At 40.5% G+C, this 18,320-nt stretch overlaps 1 protein-coding gene across 5 annotated transcripts in view; it reads left to right on the forward strand.

Annotated features, from left to right (window-relative positions):
• The window catches only part of clint1a (clathrin interactor 1a), a 289,089-nt gene that overhangs the window by 161,549 nt on the left and 109,220 nt on the right, over positions 1-18,320 (forward strand). For all 5 annotated transcript variants that reach the window (XM_072511908.1, XM_072511907.1, XM_072511905.1 and 2 more), the window contains exons 4-5: positions 7,391-7,499; positions 8,851-9,015. In XM_072511908.1, the coding sequence (XP_072368009.1) occupies positions 7,391-7,499; positions 8,851-9,015 (274 nt within the window). The remainder of the gene's footprint in view (positions 1-7,390; positions 7,500-8,850; positions 9,016-18,320) is intronic.

Here is an 18,320-nt window from a genome sequence, read left to right on the forward strand (position 1 = left end):
GACTCAAAAGCCTAGATGTTACCATTGTAATAAGGTGGGACATGATCGTTTAGCATGTTGGAAGTTGCAAGGAAAGCCCAGGGGACTGGTGGGAATTGAGGAGGATTCTGAAAAGGGAACAAAAGTGGAGAATACTACAGGGCAGACTGTAGCTTTAACTGGACTTAGAAGACCTGAGGTAAATACCGCTATGGGAACAGGTGTGAGGAATGAGGTAGATGAGAGATATGCAGGATTTTTATCTGAAGGGAAGATCACCCCATTTTCATCAACTGAGGTAGCCAAACCCATAAACTATCTTATGGGCATGTGGGAATTTAAAAAAACTAATTGGACATTAAATGACTAAGAACAAAATTGAAAGACATTGATCACATATCAAATAACGATGGTAGTGAATCTGATTCTGCTGATGCTGATGAAATAACTCTACAAGAATGATTCCTCACAGAGATTTATCAAAGATAAAATCTAGTATAGAGCCAGGTTCTGAGAACTCCCAAGACCGAGGGTGACCATAAGAAAAAGGAGTGTGAATCTAGACGAGAGTTCTGAATCCAATTTTGGTTCTGTTTATAAAGTTATGATAAACAACTGCTACCGAATAGACCTGTCACTAACTGACCTTGAACAAATCCTGCAGAGGGATTTGGATAGGCTAAGTGAATGGGCTAGGGTCTGGCAGATGGAATACAACATTGACAAATGTGAGGTTATCCATTTTGGTAGGAATAACAGCAAAAGGGATTATTATTTAAATGATAAAATATTAAAACATGCTGCTGTGCAGAGAGACCTGGGTGTGCTAGTGCACGAGTCGCAGAAAGTTGGTTTTCAGGTGCAACAGGTGATTAAGAAGGCAAATGGAATTTTGTCCTTCATTGCTAGAGGGATGGAGTTTAAGACTAGAGAGGTTATGCTGCAATTGTTTAAGGTGTTAGTGAGGCCACACCTGGAGTATTGTGTTCAGTTTTGGTCTCCTTACTTGAGCAAGGACGTACTGGCACTGGAGGGTGTGCAGAGGAGATTCACTAGGTTAATCCCAGAGCTGAAGGGGTTGGATTACGAGGAGAGGTTGAGTAGACTGGGACTGTACTCGTTAGAATTTAGAAGGATGAGGGGGGATCTTATAGAAACATATAAGATTATGAAGGGAATAGATAGGATAGATGCGGGCAGGTTGTTTCCATTGGCGGGTGAAAGCAGAACTAGGGGGCATAGCCTCAAAATAAGGGGAAGTAGATTTAGGACTGAGTTTAGGAGGAACCTCTTCACCCAAAGGGTTGTGAATCTATGGAATTCCTTGCCCAGTGAAGCAGTAGAGGCTCCTTCATTAAATGTTTTTAAGATAAAGATAGATAGTTTTTTGAAGAATAAAGGGATTAAGGGTTATGGTGTTCGGGCCGGAAAGTGGAGCTGAGTCCACAAAAGATCAGCCATGATCTCATTGAATGGTGGAGCAGGCTCGAGGGGCCAGATGGCCTACTCCTGCTCCTAGTTCTTATGTTCTTATGTTCTAAATAGCAAGAAATTCTTCCAAAGCTAGGAAAGAAGTCAGCGAATCGGAAGAAGGAAGTGAATTTACTTTTCAAAAAGTAACCTGTTACACCCTCTTGCAGTAAACCCATTGCCATCCACTTCAGGTGCAAATATTTCCCAGAGCATGCCTGCTTTGAAAGAAAATATGATAGCATGGTATCAGTTATTCAGGATGAGGGCAGCAAAGACTGTAAAGTGGCACCAAGCAAACAGCTGATTAACCACATCCCTTTGAAGGGCCATAGTGCCACTTCATGTAAAGGAAGCAAATAACAAACAATTACTGAAATAATCAACTTTTAAAAGGAATCAGTTATTAAGACAAAGGTGGATGAACTACCACGCAATAATTCTGCAACTGTTAACAAAATCCAAGAAGTTCATGAAACCAATAACGTGCCACCTTCTGATGCTGAAAGTAAAGAAGAACAGTTGAAATCTGGAAAGCACGAATTGTGTTAAGTCTGTATTACTAAATGGCGATGAGAACTGTGTATATGAAGATTCCAATGAAGAGGTAAGAGCTGCAAAACAAAGAATGGTGCATATATGGCCAACCAACCCTGTGAAGATTGAACTCTCAGCTTTACTTGTTGCTGAAAGTAACTGTGCAAAGGAAGAGCGAGAATGCAAAGCTGGAGGATTTGAAGAGTGTTTATTGGTTCAAAATGAACCAAATATTTGAATGAAATGAAATGAATGAAAATCGCTTATTGTCACAAGTAGGCTTCAAATGAAGTTACTGTGAAAAGCCCCTAGTCGCCACATCCCGGCGCCTGTTCGGGGAGGCTGGTACGGGAATTGAACCATGCTGTTGGCCTGCCTTTCCCTCCGTATTGACAATACAGCTTGTAGTTTGGCTGCACAAGATCCTGGAAATTTGGATAAACATTCATTGGACAATCAAAGACTGGCTGCATTACACGAGACACAAATGCAGAAGAAGCACATTCGGGGAGCGCTCTCAACTTTGGGCAGTCAGAAACCTGACAAAGGGAGGCACATTGCCATTGACTTTGTAAATGAGAGTGAAAACAGGCACCTATCAGAAGAATAACAGAGAAGATATAATAAAGATACTTAGAGTGTAAACAGAGTTGTAGAGAAACACCAGGGGACACTCCGTTAACTAATGATGTAGACATAAGAAACTGAACCAATAAAGCCACATCAAACTTGACTAAAACCACGGAGACTGGCTTAGTTAGAGACTAATACAGTGCATATAGGGTATGTAGCAGAAACAAGCGGAAATGCTGTGGTCCACAGAACGCTAAGTAGGGCCTGAGAGATTGAAGGCCATGTTAGTGGGTAAACTGCTGCTGGCCCCCAAAACGTTTCAGACCATTTAAAGTGCCCATAAATGCCAGTGACCTCGGGGTATGGGCATTCCTTCAGCACTTTTAGTATATGTCCAACATGACAGTAAACAAAGACAGTAAACAGACCATAATCCACTTGCATTTATAAGGAAGTTTAAAACCTGGAACGCAAGATTAGTCTGTGGGAGTTTATTATTACACCAGTTCAATGTCAAAATTGTACACGTTCCTGGAAAGGATAATGTAATTGTTGGTACTTTTTTTACAGGTTTAAGGGCTGACTGGTTACCAATATAGAGACTGGGAAGGGAACTTGTATAATGTGAATGATTTGGATGGAAATGTGTTTGTGATTTATGCCTTGCATACTTCTTAATGAAAAGTCCATGCCCTGGTGTTTCATTCTTTTAGGGAGAGAAGTTTGTACGGGTCCTTCCTGTTTATTCCCTGCCTCTTATTTTGCCGTTATCATTTTTGATCCATGGATGATTAATGGACATGTACCTTTAAGTCAAGCAAAAGAGAGAATGAGAAACTCCGAAGCTAGATGAGAGAACATCGGCTAGCCTCTGCTAGTTTAAACAGAAGCTTCAGACTTTTTGGCACCAGAGAGAGATTGATGGGCTGGGATTTGGTTTGATTGATTGGCCAAAGGGCTGTACTCTGCCTGATAACAGGTGGTGATTGGATCATATCCCAGTGGGATGGTTCTCAGAGACCTGAGGGAGCAGTCGGGTCTTCGACGCAGAAAAACAAGGACCTGCTTTTCTCTTCCTCTCCAGAAAGGCTGAGTGCTGTATTCCTGAAGCTGCAGAGAACCTGAATGAATGAATCCAAAGGAAAACCATTACAGGTTGCAAGCAAAGGCAGTCTCTCGCAACTTCAGGTCAGGTGGGGCAGGAATTGAACGCACACTAGCCCAGGATGTTGTAACAGCGTTGTGTACCATTATTTTTTCTTCCATTCTAAATCTTCTGATAGTTCTTCTCTCTTTGTCCTTAAAGGTGCAGAGCACCAGGGTCTTTACCATGAACATTTTTGAATTCTGCTTCAAGTATGTTTAGGAAAATTGTCATTTTAAAACGGCATTGAACTTCATTATCCAGTAAACCTCAGCTCCATTTAGGATAGAAACAACTGATTTGTATTTCACTGCCATGAGAGGTAGTGTTTATTTTTATTACATCATGGGAGCATCACTCACTAGGCCAGCATATCCCTAATTGCCCGTGAGAAGCTGGTGATGAGCTGTCTTCTTGAACTGCTGCAACCATATATTGTAGATTTGCCAACTGTGCTGTTAGGAAGGGAGTTCCTGGATTTTGACCTAGCGACAGTGAGGGGATGGTGAAATAGTCCCAAGTCAGGATGATGTGTGTTAAGGAGGGGAACTTACAGGTGGTGGTGTTCCCAGGAATCTGCTTCTCTTCTCCTTCTAGGTGGTTGAGTTTGTGGTGATGTCAAAAGGGGTTTGAGTTGCTGCAGTGCATCTTGTAGATGGTGCACACTGCTGCTAGTGTGTGCCCGTGGAAGAGAGAGTGAATGTTGAAGGTAGTGGATGGGGTGCTGATCAAGAGGACTGCTTTGTCCTGGATGAGGGTTTTGAGTGTTGAGCTATGCTCATCCAAGCAAGTGGAGTATATTCCATTACATTCCTGACTTGCACCTTCTAGATAATGGACAGGATTTCAGAGCTTGATCTGATTAATTGTGCAATTGCTTTGCACTCTCTATTTATGCTCCTGTTGTTTAACTGGCATGTTAGTACTGTGTTGCAGCTTCACCAGATTGGCACCTCATTTTTAGGTATGCCTGATGCTGCACCTTGCATTCTTTCCTGCACTCCTCATTGAAAAAAGGTTTACTCTGGCTTGATGGTAATGGTGGAGTAAGAAATATGTGAGGCCACAAAGTTACAGATTGTGGTTGAAAACAGTTGTGCTGATAGTCCTCGGATGCCAAGTTTAGCACGGTGGTAGTGCCACACAACGCAATGGACGGTACCTTCAATGTGCAGATGAGACACACTCCTCCACTGTTGTCATTGGCAGATGGAAATGTGTCAGATAAATTGTTAAGAGTGAGATCAAGTAATTTTGACCTACTTGAATGTTTGACCTCACTGAACTTTGGGGATAATTTTCAGTCAAAAATTGGGATTATTTTCAGTCAAAAATTAATGGTTGAAATACTTCGAAATGGGAGGCAGAAAAAACTCTGATAATTCAAAGCCTGAAATTCAGTTGTTTAGAGTTGGAAGAGGATAACTGTGTCTGTATTTGAACTTGTGTGTTTCATTATCCATTTTTTAAAAAAAAAGTCAAGTCACTACATTTGGGCAGCACGGTAGCATTGTGGATAGCACAATTGCTTCACAGCTCCAGGGTCCCAGGTTCGATTCCGGCTTGGGCCACTGTCTGTGCGGAGTCTGCACACCCTCCCCGTGTGTGCGTGGGTTTCCTCCGGGTGCTCCGGTTTCCTCCCACAGTCCAAAGATGTGCAAGTTAGGTGGATTGGCCATGATAAATTGCCCTTAGTGTCCAAAATTGCTCTTCGTGTTGGGTTGGGTGGGGTTACTGGGTTATGGGGATAGGGTGGAGGTGTTGACCTTGGGTAGGGTGCTCTTTCCAGGAGCCGGTGCAGACCTGATGGGCCGAATGGCCTCCTTCTGCACTGTAAATTCTATGATCTATGATTAACATTCCTAACCCGAGGACATTTTTAGTGTTGCTAATAATGCTTAATTCCTGTAGAAATCACAGTTTTATTAATTGCACCCTATCATCTTTAATTGTTGTTTGAGCCGATCTGAATAGAGCATTTGAAACTTGCATATTATATATATGTACAAGATGCACAAAGTAAATCCTTAGATCCAAGCACTACTGTCTTCCGATTATCCAGTTACACTTGCAATTTAGTGTTTTAGCACAAGTTTATAAAAATCTGTTCAGGAAGCAATGACCCCATGTGTCCTTTGCTTAATAACATAAAATCATGGAATTAATATTCCTGTAAGTGTAACAGACAACTGCAGTAATCCCCAATGTGTTTCACTGCTGAGACTCCATGATAAACAGCCGCAGATGGTAATTAACGAGGTTCAAATGCTCTAGACTATTATTTGGTCTGTTGAAGAAAATGCAGAGCTTACAGTATTTATCTCCTAATGTGTGAAATCTTTACTGGATTTTTAAAAAACTTTCAAACACTTGTCAGTCAACATATGGTGCAATGTGCAAATATGTTCTATTATGATTTTTTAATTGATTTGCAGTACTATTTGAATCTGGGTGGGTACCTAATTTATAGGCTACCTTGTTTGTAATCTCTCAACAGAATGATTGTTTTCAAATGCAAATTTTACATTTAAATAATTGAGTACTTTTAAAAAATTCCTAGTTTGTACCCTTTCAATTTGCCATATATTTTGCCTATTTTTTTCAACTAAAGCTGCGCTCTTGTCAAAAGAATAACTTTCAAAGCTAGCGTTTAGAAAGTGTCTCATTCTCTGTGCATGTTTGATTATGAACAGGCATGTAGTGACCATTATGGCAGACTGTGATCTGAGGCAATTCTGTGTGTATTTCCTCAACCTCCTACTGTGTTTGTTATTGTGCATCCTTTGACGAGCTGTTTTGGCTACAGGTTGCAACAGAAGTGCAGAATATTATAGTGTATTATGTCACTGTGTAGATTTTATTTTTTTTCTAATACCTGCTTGTCTTTCCTTTTTGGTGTCAGCTGTAATGAAATTCGAGATTAGGAGGAAGTTCTGTACCTGAAGCGAAACTCCCTAATGACTAGTTGACTGCTGATCTTATGCTTCATAATTCAAAAAATAATTTGTTGGTTTACGTTATGTGGCAGGTTTGACACATTGTTTGATGGTGAATTTTACTTTCTTTTGTCTAGAGGGGGGGGGTCAAAAGCATTCATTAAAGAGGAAGGCACAAAGAATTTTGTCTCTCCAAATGGTGCTGATGTAAAAGATCAGTTCATGGATATTAAATTTTGTAACAACATAAATCTCCTGTCACATGCATTACTCTTTACAATATAATTCTCTGATTTCAACTCTTAAATATTAAAATTTAATTTTACTCTGTATGGCGAAAGGGTCTTGCAGATGGTGCCCTCAAAATTGTGCAAGGGCACTGTCAAGTGGAAGAGTATGTTTTGCAGTTATTATAAACAAAGCTAATATTTTCTGCGCGCATCAACTTATTGGCAGACCAGGTCACTGTTTTACCATCTGACTTGGAAGAATGCTGCTAATTAGTATTTAATTTTTACTTGTGTAGAAGGCAAATTTATTTATGTTCTGTTCAGTTGGTAAACTAATCATGCAGCTGTCAATTTTGATTTGTGCTGGGAATTCCTCCCACTGACTGCTGACATTCACGGTACTTTATTAAAGCAGAAAGCAATCATAGCAATGTGGCAGGGTGTGACTTTGTTCTCACAAACATGAAACAATTTTCTCTCATCGTGCGTTTTTTTTTTCCTTCCACCTCCTCCCATTACAGTCTATGCTTCTTTTGGCTTACCTCATAAGGAATGGGTCAGAACGAGTCGTTACCAGTGCCAGAGAACACATTTACGATTTGCGGTCGATGGAGAACTACCATTTCGTCGGTAAGCAAACCTCCAGCACGAGGGAGCAAAACAAAAAGCTTTGAGCAAATTATAACAGCAAGCGGAGTTGTCACTCACCTCAGCCAGTAGATCAGCTTCCTTCACTAATTAGAATGTGACTGGTGGCACTATCTGAAGTGTACAGAATCTGAGATTTGGGGACCCTAGAGTATTAATTAGCGAAGACAAGAACTCGCAGAAAGGACATGGTAATAACAACACAACTAGCACAACATGAGTGCTCAGGTTTTTCCTAAAAAAAACACAACCGCTATGACTCCCCTGTGATGCTCATAAAGAAATTGCCTTAATTACACAGGAAGGAAAGGTTATACACCAACACAGACTAATCTGTTTGAAGAAGCAAGGATATCTGCAAATAATATTTACAGTGCAATGGCAACAAGGCCATGTTTTTATTGTTTTGACATTAAAGCCAAAACTTGAAGACTGATAGACTTTGTCAGATGTAGGCATATCTAATAATAGCCTAATAATAACCCAGGAGTCTTTTTCATATGGACAAATTCTGCTGGATCGACAAAGCTGTTCAATTGCAAGTCTAATGGCTCAATTTGAAAAGAAGTATTTATCAAAAATTGTCATTTATTGCTTTTTGTAATTAGTAATGCAGCCAATATTATACATATGCTTTAAGAACGTGATTGATGTAGCTGCCATGACACACTTTTCTCATATTATTTTCCCTTCAATTTCTATTGTTCCATGTTAAAAAAATATTAATAAGACGTGTTAAAATTGCTTCGAACCCATACAGGTGTGAAATTGGTATTTTGAACTTGGGAGTAAGGACGTTACAAATGGTGTCCAAAAACTCTGGACTAAGGGAGTGAAAACCTAACCAGTGCTTTAATATTTCCAATCACTGTCTAGAGACTCTGGCTAGGAAGTGCTTGTTCACTGACACTGGGGGATTAGGTGTTACTCTACCAGAATAGCCTGTGGGTATTAAAGCAAAGAGGCTCACGCCTCAAAAAAAGACAGGTGTTCATGTACACCTACAGTCCAGTAAGAGTCATCCTCACCAGAGGAAAGTGAAGAAATTTGACAGCACGAGTATTAGCAGTAGAGTATTAGTGGCATAACTTTCACCAGCCTCATGCTGCCACCATGCTATTATTTTCTCGTATTGATTTTTAAACCGTACTCATTGGCATGCTATTATCCTCAGAACACCTATTTGGATAGACGGTGATTATATATTTGTTATAAATAGATGATAACCCAGGCACCTGACGAGCATATTTCATATTGTCTCATTGTTTGTTTGGCGATGTCATTTATTACACTCTGAATGTCTTTGTTTACCTAATTTCACTGCTGTCTTCAGATGAAAATGGCAAGGACCAAGGAATAAATGTGAGACAAAAGGTGAAGGAATTGGTGGAGTTTGTGCAGGATGATGATCGCTTACGGGAAGAACGGAAAAAAGCCAAGAAAAACAAAGACAAATACATTGGAGTGTCTTCAGACAGTCTGGGAGGCTTCAGATATAGTGAGTACTGAGATGTTTAATGCAAATAAGAAAAGATGAACATGTTAAGCATCTAACTTTCAAATTTTTGTTTTGGAAATTCCACAAGGATTCAGAAGAGGAATAAAAATATAGCCGAGCTATTTGCATTTCGAAACGTGGATTTCAAACCTAACTTTGAAATGTTCTCTGACCTACATTCCAAACAATCTTCTACATGTGTTTTAACCTGCATAATTAAATAGATACAGCAAGGCTTTCTCCTAACTATAGAATTATGGCAACACTTCACCATTAAAATCTTAAATGTCAAAATGTTTTTGTCTGTTCAGGGAATGCTGGAAAGGCTTTGGCTGGCTTAGTCAATTTGTCTAATTTGCCTTTCAGATACACATCTGGAAATGGTATAAGTTCCATTTTTTGTTATAAATTCAGCCCAGACTGATGAGACCCACTTTGTGGACTGCCTGCCTGAGGGTGAATGAAATATATGGGCAGACTCTTTGAATGTTACTGGATGCGGACTTAGAACACAGAGTTGCTTCTAATTTGACAACTAATTGCCATTGTCACTCGGGTATGGTACAGTGGCTGATATAAGAATTCAAATGAATGTCACAGGTGCAGAAGATGGGTGGCCTTCTGAGATCAGGGCCAGGCAGTGTGGAGGAAGTTTTACTTTTCATTTGGCTCTGCTATAACTGACGTTTTTGTGTTCCCTCTTCATTCATGAGAACATAACCTATATGGGCATAGTTCCACATAGTTCCATGCATGTTGATCGGTCTTGATACTCTTAAGTGGCAATTGGGAACCCAAACACTGAGCGTTTACAATAGGCAGAACATACCAATTATCCTTAAGGTGTTTCCACCAGACATGCACCTCTCTGCATTTCCCAGCAAGGATGAGTGCATGCTTGCAGGAGTGGTGCTGCTAAGTAAATAGTGGTACTTGCTGGAAGTGGAAATCTGGATGTAATGCAAGGACACGATTGCAATTGGCTGTCTGGGATCGCTAAGGCTGAATAGCCTACCAATACCCAGGCTCTCTAGGCTTGTGCCTGTATGATGGGAGTAAACATAGAAAATAGAAGCAGGAATAGGCCATTCATCCCTTTGAACCTGTCTGCCATTCATTATGATCATGGCTGATCACCCGACTCAATAGCCATTTTCATTTGCAACTCATTGCACATCAATAACATAGCTGACGTTACACCGTATAATGTAATAGCACGCAGTAAAAAAAAAGAATAGACCAACACAACCTATCATAATCTTTTGATAACAATACTAACTCTCCTCCACCTCCTTTCTCTCTCTCTTCCCCCCCCCCCCCCCCCTCCTCCACCCCCACCCCACCCACACACACGCGCACAAGGTGATGATTTCGTAGGAAATGAATGGTTGCCACCTCAGATCACCGCCGACCCTCCAGCAGTGTATTTGATGTTTTCTGGATAAATAGACTCCATAAGGTCGCCTAACCAGGCCAGGGCACTGGGCGGAGTAGAGTATCCCCATCCCAACCGTACTCGCCTCTGTGCTATCAGTGAGGCCTCCATGCTATCAGTGAGACAAAGGCCAAAAATCTGCCATCACACCGATCTGCAGTCCCAGTGAGTCAAAACACGCCAAAAGTAGGCACCAATAGCAAGGCTCCAGATCAACATTGAGAATCGCTGACGTGGTGTTAAAGAAGGATACGCAAAAGCTTGCCATTCCAGGCCATGACCAGATCAGGTGGGTGCAGTGAGCAGGCCCCCGGGAAAACCGTGTAGGTTAGATGGCTTTTGTTTCGGTGCAACATCGTGGGCCGAAGGGCCTGTACTGCGCTGTATCGTTCTATGTTCTATGTAATACTTCGCCGGGGAGAGCAGTAACGAGACCGTCATAAAAGCCCGCAGACTCGAACCCCTACATGAACGCTCCTCCATCTGACATCATATGGCGCTCGGCTCCCCAACCACCCCAATATCTTTTCAGTATTTTCTGCCCAATAATAAAGGAGCAAGTTGTGTAATGCTAGACCCCCAACGGTCGGTCCTTCTGAAGGAACACCCTCCGGACTCTTGGTGACTTACCCATCCAAATAAGAGGTCAATACCCTTTAATTCTGGCAAAGAAAGACTTGGGGAGGAAAATAGGGAGGCATTGAAACAAAAACAAAATCTTGGAAGAATGTTCATCTTAACGGTCGGGACTCTGCCCGCCATGGATAACTGAAGGCTATCCCACATTTGTAGGTCTGACTTCACTCTGCTCACCAGACTTGTATAATTTGGCCTATGAAGTGTAGACTAATCATGGGCGCCCTGGATACCCAGATAAAGGAAGCTACCTCTGGCCAGCTGAAAGGCAATACCCCAGATTGGCTTCTCTCCCAGGGGATTAACCGGAAAATATTCACTCTTCTCCAGGTTCAATTTATACCCTGAAAAGTAGCCAAAGCTCCTCAGTAGATTCATTATTCCTTTCATAAGTAGATACTGGGTCCATAACATATAAGAGCAGGTCGTCAGCGTACAAAGACATCTTGTGCTTTCCCCACCCCCCACCCTCCTCATCTCCTGACCTCAGCGGGATATCCATGGGTTCAATCCCCAGTGCAGATAGGAGTGGCGACAGTGGCACTCCTGTCTCATGCTTCTATTCAGGAGAAAGTAACCCCCCGAGCGTACACTTGCCTTTGGTGTTCTATCCAATAGCCGAATCCATGAAATAAAGTTCTGCCCAAATGCAAACTTCCTAAGCACCTCAAAGTAATATTCCCACTCTGTCAAAGGCCTTCTCCGCATCCTTGAGATCATCCTCTCTGGTTCACAAGCTGTAGAGGGGGAGAGGACAACATTCAGCAGCTGCTGTATATTAGCAGACAACTGTCGCCCCTTGACAAGGCCTTTCTGGTCCTCTGAAATTGCCTCCGGAACACATGTCTTCAATCGCAGTACCAGCACCTTGGATAGTAGCTTGGCGTTCATGTTTAAAAGAGAAATGGGCCTCCGCGATACACCTTCTGTTGGGTCTTTATCCTTTTTAAAAATTAAGGAGATGGATGACTGCACTGCAAAGCAATTCTCCCCAAGCCAATGAATCATTGAAGGTGTCTATCAGTGGTACCAGGTAAGCTGCAAACTTCTAATAAAATTCAACAGGAAACCTGTGAGGACCGGGGGACCTTCCCCAACACCCATCAGTCCAATGCCTTTCAAAACTTCCTCAGGGCTTAACAGTGCCTCCAACTCATTCCTTCGCTCTCTCCATCGCTAAGATGGGCAACCCATCTAGAAACTCTGATATGCTCGACACATTCCCTTGGGCTCTGACCTGTAAAGACCCGTACAAAATATCTCAAACGCTGCATAACTCCCTCGGGGCCGAGACAAAACTGCCACTCGAGTCTCTGATCTGCACGACCTCTCGGAAAACCGCCTGCTGCCTTAGCTGGTGAGCCAAGAAAACATGTCTTCTCACCGTACTCATAACCGCTTCCCTTGTGTACCACAACTGGCCCACTGCCTTCCCTGTGGACACCAGATCAAATTGAGTTTGCAGCTGCTTGCTAATCACTAGAAACTCTTGATAGGCTTATCTGAATATAGGTGATCTACCACAAAATTGCACTCGCCAATCGCAGCCACCCTGCTCTCACAGGTCTATCTAGATGAGCATTATAGGCAATTGTCTCTCCTCGTACCACAGGCCTAGGGGCTTCCCACAATGTTGAGGGAGAGACAGAGTCATTCCTATTAAGCTTAATATACTCTTCAATAGTTATAACCATGTGATTACAAAAACGCTTCTCCGCTAGTTAATTTAGATTTTATAATGGTTTTTTAAAAATGAAAACTTTACTTCGAGAAAAGTCGGGAAAGGGAACCCCAGGACCTAAAACGTCAAAATTCAATTAAGAGCTATAATTTCACAGTGATGAAAAAGGGCCTTTTGGCTTAGGTGTGCTGTTAGTAATCTTGATTGTGATATTTCTGTGTAGAACACTATTGCTTGCTGAGGAGCAAAGATGACATGACCCATAGAACATGATGTGCAGAAGAAACATGCAGCTGAATTAGTTCATTGACTCCTTAATCCCTTAGTTGTAATTTTCAAATATATGTTCATCACTGTACCCCTGTTCTTTACAGCCCTTTGAGCCTGTTACCCATGCGCATGCAGTTAGAATGCATTTGATGTTTGACCAATCTCCTATCCAAGTTGTGAACTTGGATGCTGCACCTCTAATGTAGATCAGTTTGTTTAACTCCTGTTATCATAGATGATAAAGTAACTATTATACACTTTACTGCAATACAGTACAGTTCACACTTGCAAAAATTCATTGTTCAAATGTACTATCTACATGTTACAGATAGAAATTCCGTTCGACTGCCAGTCTGTATCTCCACTTTTTGAATGAGTAATATTGCCAGGAACTAGCACATTAATCATTTGATGTATGAGATGGAAGGATGATGCACTGTTCTGGAGCTGCAATTTACTGGAGCATTACATGATTTTTAAACGTAGTGGTTCAATGTTTCCAATTCTGTTTTTTTTGCCAAATTTCCTGATTGTAGCTGGATCGATGTCGGGAGTTGCTGAAAGAAGTCATCCAGAAGGATTTGGTGGGAAGGTTGGAGGGCATGTAGAGGAAACCTGAAGAATATTTTTTACTGGGCAGCTGACCAAAGAGTATATTAGCCATGGTATCAGATAGCTAGCCATCCCCTTGCCCTCGCAGCCTGGAAAACATATGTAGGAAAGTTAATTTCTTGTACTAAAAATTGATAAAAGTAAAAATAACTTGTGTACAAATTAGAAAACTGGATAATGCTGGGTTGTAAACTAAAGTTGACTGTTAGGAAAACAAAGGTCGTTTTAAGGGATTTATTTTTGTCTTGGTAAATATTAGAGATAAGGTACATTTTTAGGTGTGTTTAATTTACTGTTTCTGTGCCTGAAAGTGTGAAACCTCTCCGTAGTGGACACAGGTGTTTGTACGTGTGGGGGTTGGTTAAGGACCTACTGGGTTTCTGTTGTGCTTAGAGATGTGAAAAATAAACAAAAGCCATAAGCAGGTGGCCACTACTTAACAGCTGGAGGTCCTTGTAAGATTAAAAATGCTTTTAAGTTTTAGTTTAGATAATTTGAGAGCAGTTTGAGCCAGGTCCCTGAGGAATGAACAGCTCTCAACTCTTCCAGGAGAAGCTGGACAGGACACAGGACAAAGGAGTTGCAAAGATGCAGGCATCCCAAGGAACAGGTTTTAGTCCAGAAGAATTCAAGGAAGAGTACACACAGTATTCTGAATTAGAGTTAATTGGGGTAACTAGATTTAAAGTGGGCAGTAGATATAAAGGTAGACAAAATGTCTGATGCCATTTTAATATGTTCTGGGAATGCAAAACCTGGAAAAAGTGTTACTGGATGCTGAATCGCAAAACTTGATCTGCAGTTTATTATTTGTTTTTAAAATTTTTATTAAGGCATTTATGATTTTCTAACAATAAACAAAACAAATACAAATGCACACATAGTTCAGTGCATTTGAGCTATCCCTCCATTCCCTAGTGTCCAAAAAAGGTTAGGTGGGTTTACGGGGATGGGGTGGAGGTATGGGCTGAGGTAGGGTGCTCTTTCCAAGAGCCGGTGCAGACTCGATGGGCCGAATGGCCTCCTGCACTGTAAATTCTATGAAATTCTGTAAATTCTATAAACTGGCTAAAATTTGATTACAAAATGGTAATAGAACTGAAGAAATTTGAAATGGAGGAAAAATGGAGAGCTTTTCAAAGCGAATTGCAAATGGAGAAATTAGCAATGGAAGAAAGGGAAAAACAGAAAGAGCATTTCAGCTTAAATTGTTGGAAGTTAAAGCTGAGACACGCGACCAGATTGAGGATGGATGTAATTGTAGATATGAACCGAGTGGGGAAATGTTTAAATTCATACCAGTTCTTCCAAAATTTGAGGAAACTGATGCAGAAGCATTCTTTATTTCTTTTGAAAAGTTAGATAAACAAACTAAATGGCCAAAGGAAATCTGGACATTACTTTTACAAAGTCAACTGGTAGGTAGAGCTGGTCAGGTATGTTCATCATTGTATCTGTAGATTATGTAGTAAAGAAAGCTATCCTTCGTGTGTTTGAGTTTGTTCCTGAGGCATATAGACAGAAATTTTGAAATGCAAGAAAACAACCTGCACAAACTCCTATTGAATTCGAGAAGGTGAAGCAAAATAATTTTGATCATTGGATATGGGCAGTAAAGATAGATAAAACATATGAAGTCTTAGAAAGGTGATTGTTTTCGAAGAGTTTAAAGATTCATTTCCTTTGGTTGATGGGACGCGTATTGAGGAACAAAAAATTAAAACTGCTGAACAGTCAGCAGATTATTATTACAAATTGTCCATAGAACCAAACCTTTTTTCCATCATCCTTTTAAGCATGAGAAGGAAAGAAAGTGGGAAGGAGAAAAGAAAACCAGAAGGCGAGAAAGAGATGAAACAGTTGGGAATGGTCAGGATATTTCACTTCTGATCAAAAGGAAGTTGTTGAGGGTGGAAGTGACATTCGGAGGCCAAGTGTTTTCATTGTAACAAAGTGAGACATAATTGGGAAGATTGTTGAAATATAAATGGAAGACCAGTTGTAGTAGTAGGAAAGGAAGCATCTGAAAAATAAATGGCTGTTAAAACTGTGGCAGTGGTAGATATGCTTTTCCAGAATCAGTGAGAAAGGGGGATAGATTTCGAGATAGTTCAGATAATATTTTCGGTGCTGGTGAAGCAGGTCCGGCTATTGGAGGCTCTGGATATTTTGCTTCAAAGGGAGAAGTTTTCTCTTACTCGTCTAACAAAATAAGTAAACCAGAGATACAGGAGGAGATTAATCATTGATGGTAGCTGATGATACAATTTGTATTCCAGGAGGTTTTGTGGAAGTAAAAGCATAAGCATTAATAAGAAATATTAACGGAATGGATGAACCTGTTTCTTTGTGCAAAGTTAATTGAAGGAATAATTTTGTTAATAGAATTGTTGCAGTGGGAATTATTCCTAAATTAGCTATTGGAGGAATAGATTTCATCCTAGGTAATGATTTGGCTTGTGGAAACAATAACGCGATGACAACTGTATTATAACAGGTAGTTGAACATGATCTTTAAACTTTTGAAAACTACTGTGGAGAATAGTGAGACACAATAATGCAGAAAACCAAAATCAAAGGCAAACTTGGTTAACACCCAAAATCAACGTTCAGGTATGAAACAGGAAATTGTGAATGAAAAAAAGAGAGCTGATGAGAACAATTGATAATCAATCAGTCAGGAAAAGTGAAACAGTTAACAGGATTTGAACTGAAGGAAAACCTGAAAAAGCAAACTTGGCAAAGGTGATCTTCAGTTAAAATGTGGTGAACCTCGACCATCAGAAGTACTTGAGTATCATGCAAAATGCCTTGAATAAGAACTGAGATTTTGGTAAATCAGAATAATTGATTGAATACAGAATTAAAAAGCAAAACTAGAGAACTGTTAGAACTTCGACGTGAAAAGAACAATGAGACTTCTGAACTTCAAAGCAAAATTAAAGAAATGGAGGAAAAGGTGGATGGTATGGAGTGTCGCAATTCGGAAGTTGCTCTTGTGAATCAAAACTCATTGTGGAATACTGATACAGTTTAGCGATGAACTGGTCCAAATAATATGATTACTGATGCATCAAAGTCCGTAATGGACAATAAGAAAACAACTGAAGTGCTTGCAGAATTGGAAATTATGAATTGTCAACCAGAAATATTGAAATTGCATAGTGATCTGAGTCAATGACCAGAGACTCTGATTTAAAATTCTTGTCGGTGCTACTGCTCAAGATGTAGTTAGAAGAAAGGCAAATGAACAAAGAGCGTTCAAACTCTACTGAGAACTGGCCTGAGATAGTTCAGAAAGAGTTTTTTTAAAAAAGTGGAAAGGTGATCGTAACACTGATGACCTCTTTTTAAAAAAAAAGATTATCTCCTAAATTAGAAGTCTACCCCCATGATCCCCTGTATAGCTCATTGTCTGGTTATGATATTGTGAAATGTCTTGGGTGATTTTGCCTGTCAAATGTGCTTTCATCTTTGAGACTGCTTGGATGCATTTCATGGAACTTCAGACCATTTATAATAGTTACGTGAATGTTCTCATTACTTTAGACTGCAAATGCTAACAGATCTTGGTGGTCTGACTCACAATTTATCTGCCAATAGGTCATCAGCATTAAGAATAGAGAGGCTATTTGTTCAGGTTTTGGTGTTGGTATTTTCCAACCATGATTATTTATTGAAACAAAAGAGTTGCTATCCTGAATGCTCAATCCTGACCACTCTTCAAATTGAAAGGCTCAATTTTATAGAAATGACAATGTTTCTAGCTATCGTTTTTAAAGGGTTATGTTGGATTTAAATAATTTTGGGAATTTATATGGTGCAGCTTTGTTACTCTTTATTGGAAACTGGAAATTGGATATACTTGCGCAATCTGGTAATTATTTTATTAGTTTGAAATCTCTAATTATAAAGTTGTAAACTGTAAATTTAGTTTCTACCGTTATAATGAACTCTCAGACTTGATTGGGCAATCATGTGTGTTTGCACACTAACATGGATAAGCAATTTTGTTACAAGATAAAAAGTTTCAATTCATTTTTGACAAACTTAAATGCGTATTGCAAAGGCCAGCTTATTTTTTCTTGTAAAAAAACCAGGCTCTCATGCAAAGGTGATTGAACCTCCAGATTTCCTATTCCTTGTTCTGAGACTGTGACCTCTGTTCTAGACCAGGCAAAACATCCCATCTACATCTATCCTGTCATGTCCTGAAAGTATTTTGCAAGTTTCAATGAGATCACCTTATCTGGCTGCATCACAGCCTGGTATGGCAACTGCTCGGCCCAAGGCCGCAAGAAACTTCAGAGTTGTGAACACCGCCCAGTCCATCACACGAACCTGCCTCCCATCCATTGGCTCCATCTACACCTCCCGCTGCCTGGGGAAAGCGGGCAGCAGAATCAAAGACCCCTCCCACCCGGCTTACTCACTCTTCCAACTTCTTCGGGGAGGAGATACAGAAGTCTGAGAACACGCACGAACAGACTCAAAAACAGCTTCTTCCCCACTGTCACCAGACTCATAAATGACCCTCTTATGGACTGATTTCATTAACACTACACCCTGTATGCTTCATCCGATGCCAGTGCTTTTGTAGTTACATTGTATATGTTGTGTTGCCCTATTATGTATTTTTTAAAAATTCCCTTTTCTTCTCATGTACTTAAT

Source organism: Scyliorhinus torazame, chromosome 7, assembly GCF_047496885.1.
Source record: "Scyliorhinus torazame isolate Kashiwa2021f chromosome 7, sScyTor2.1, whole genome shotgun sequence".
NCBI lineage: Eukaryota > Metazoa > Chordata > Chondrichthyes > Carcharhiniformes > Scyliorhinidae > Scyliorhinus > Scyliorhinus torazame.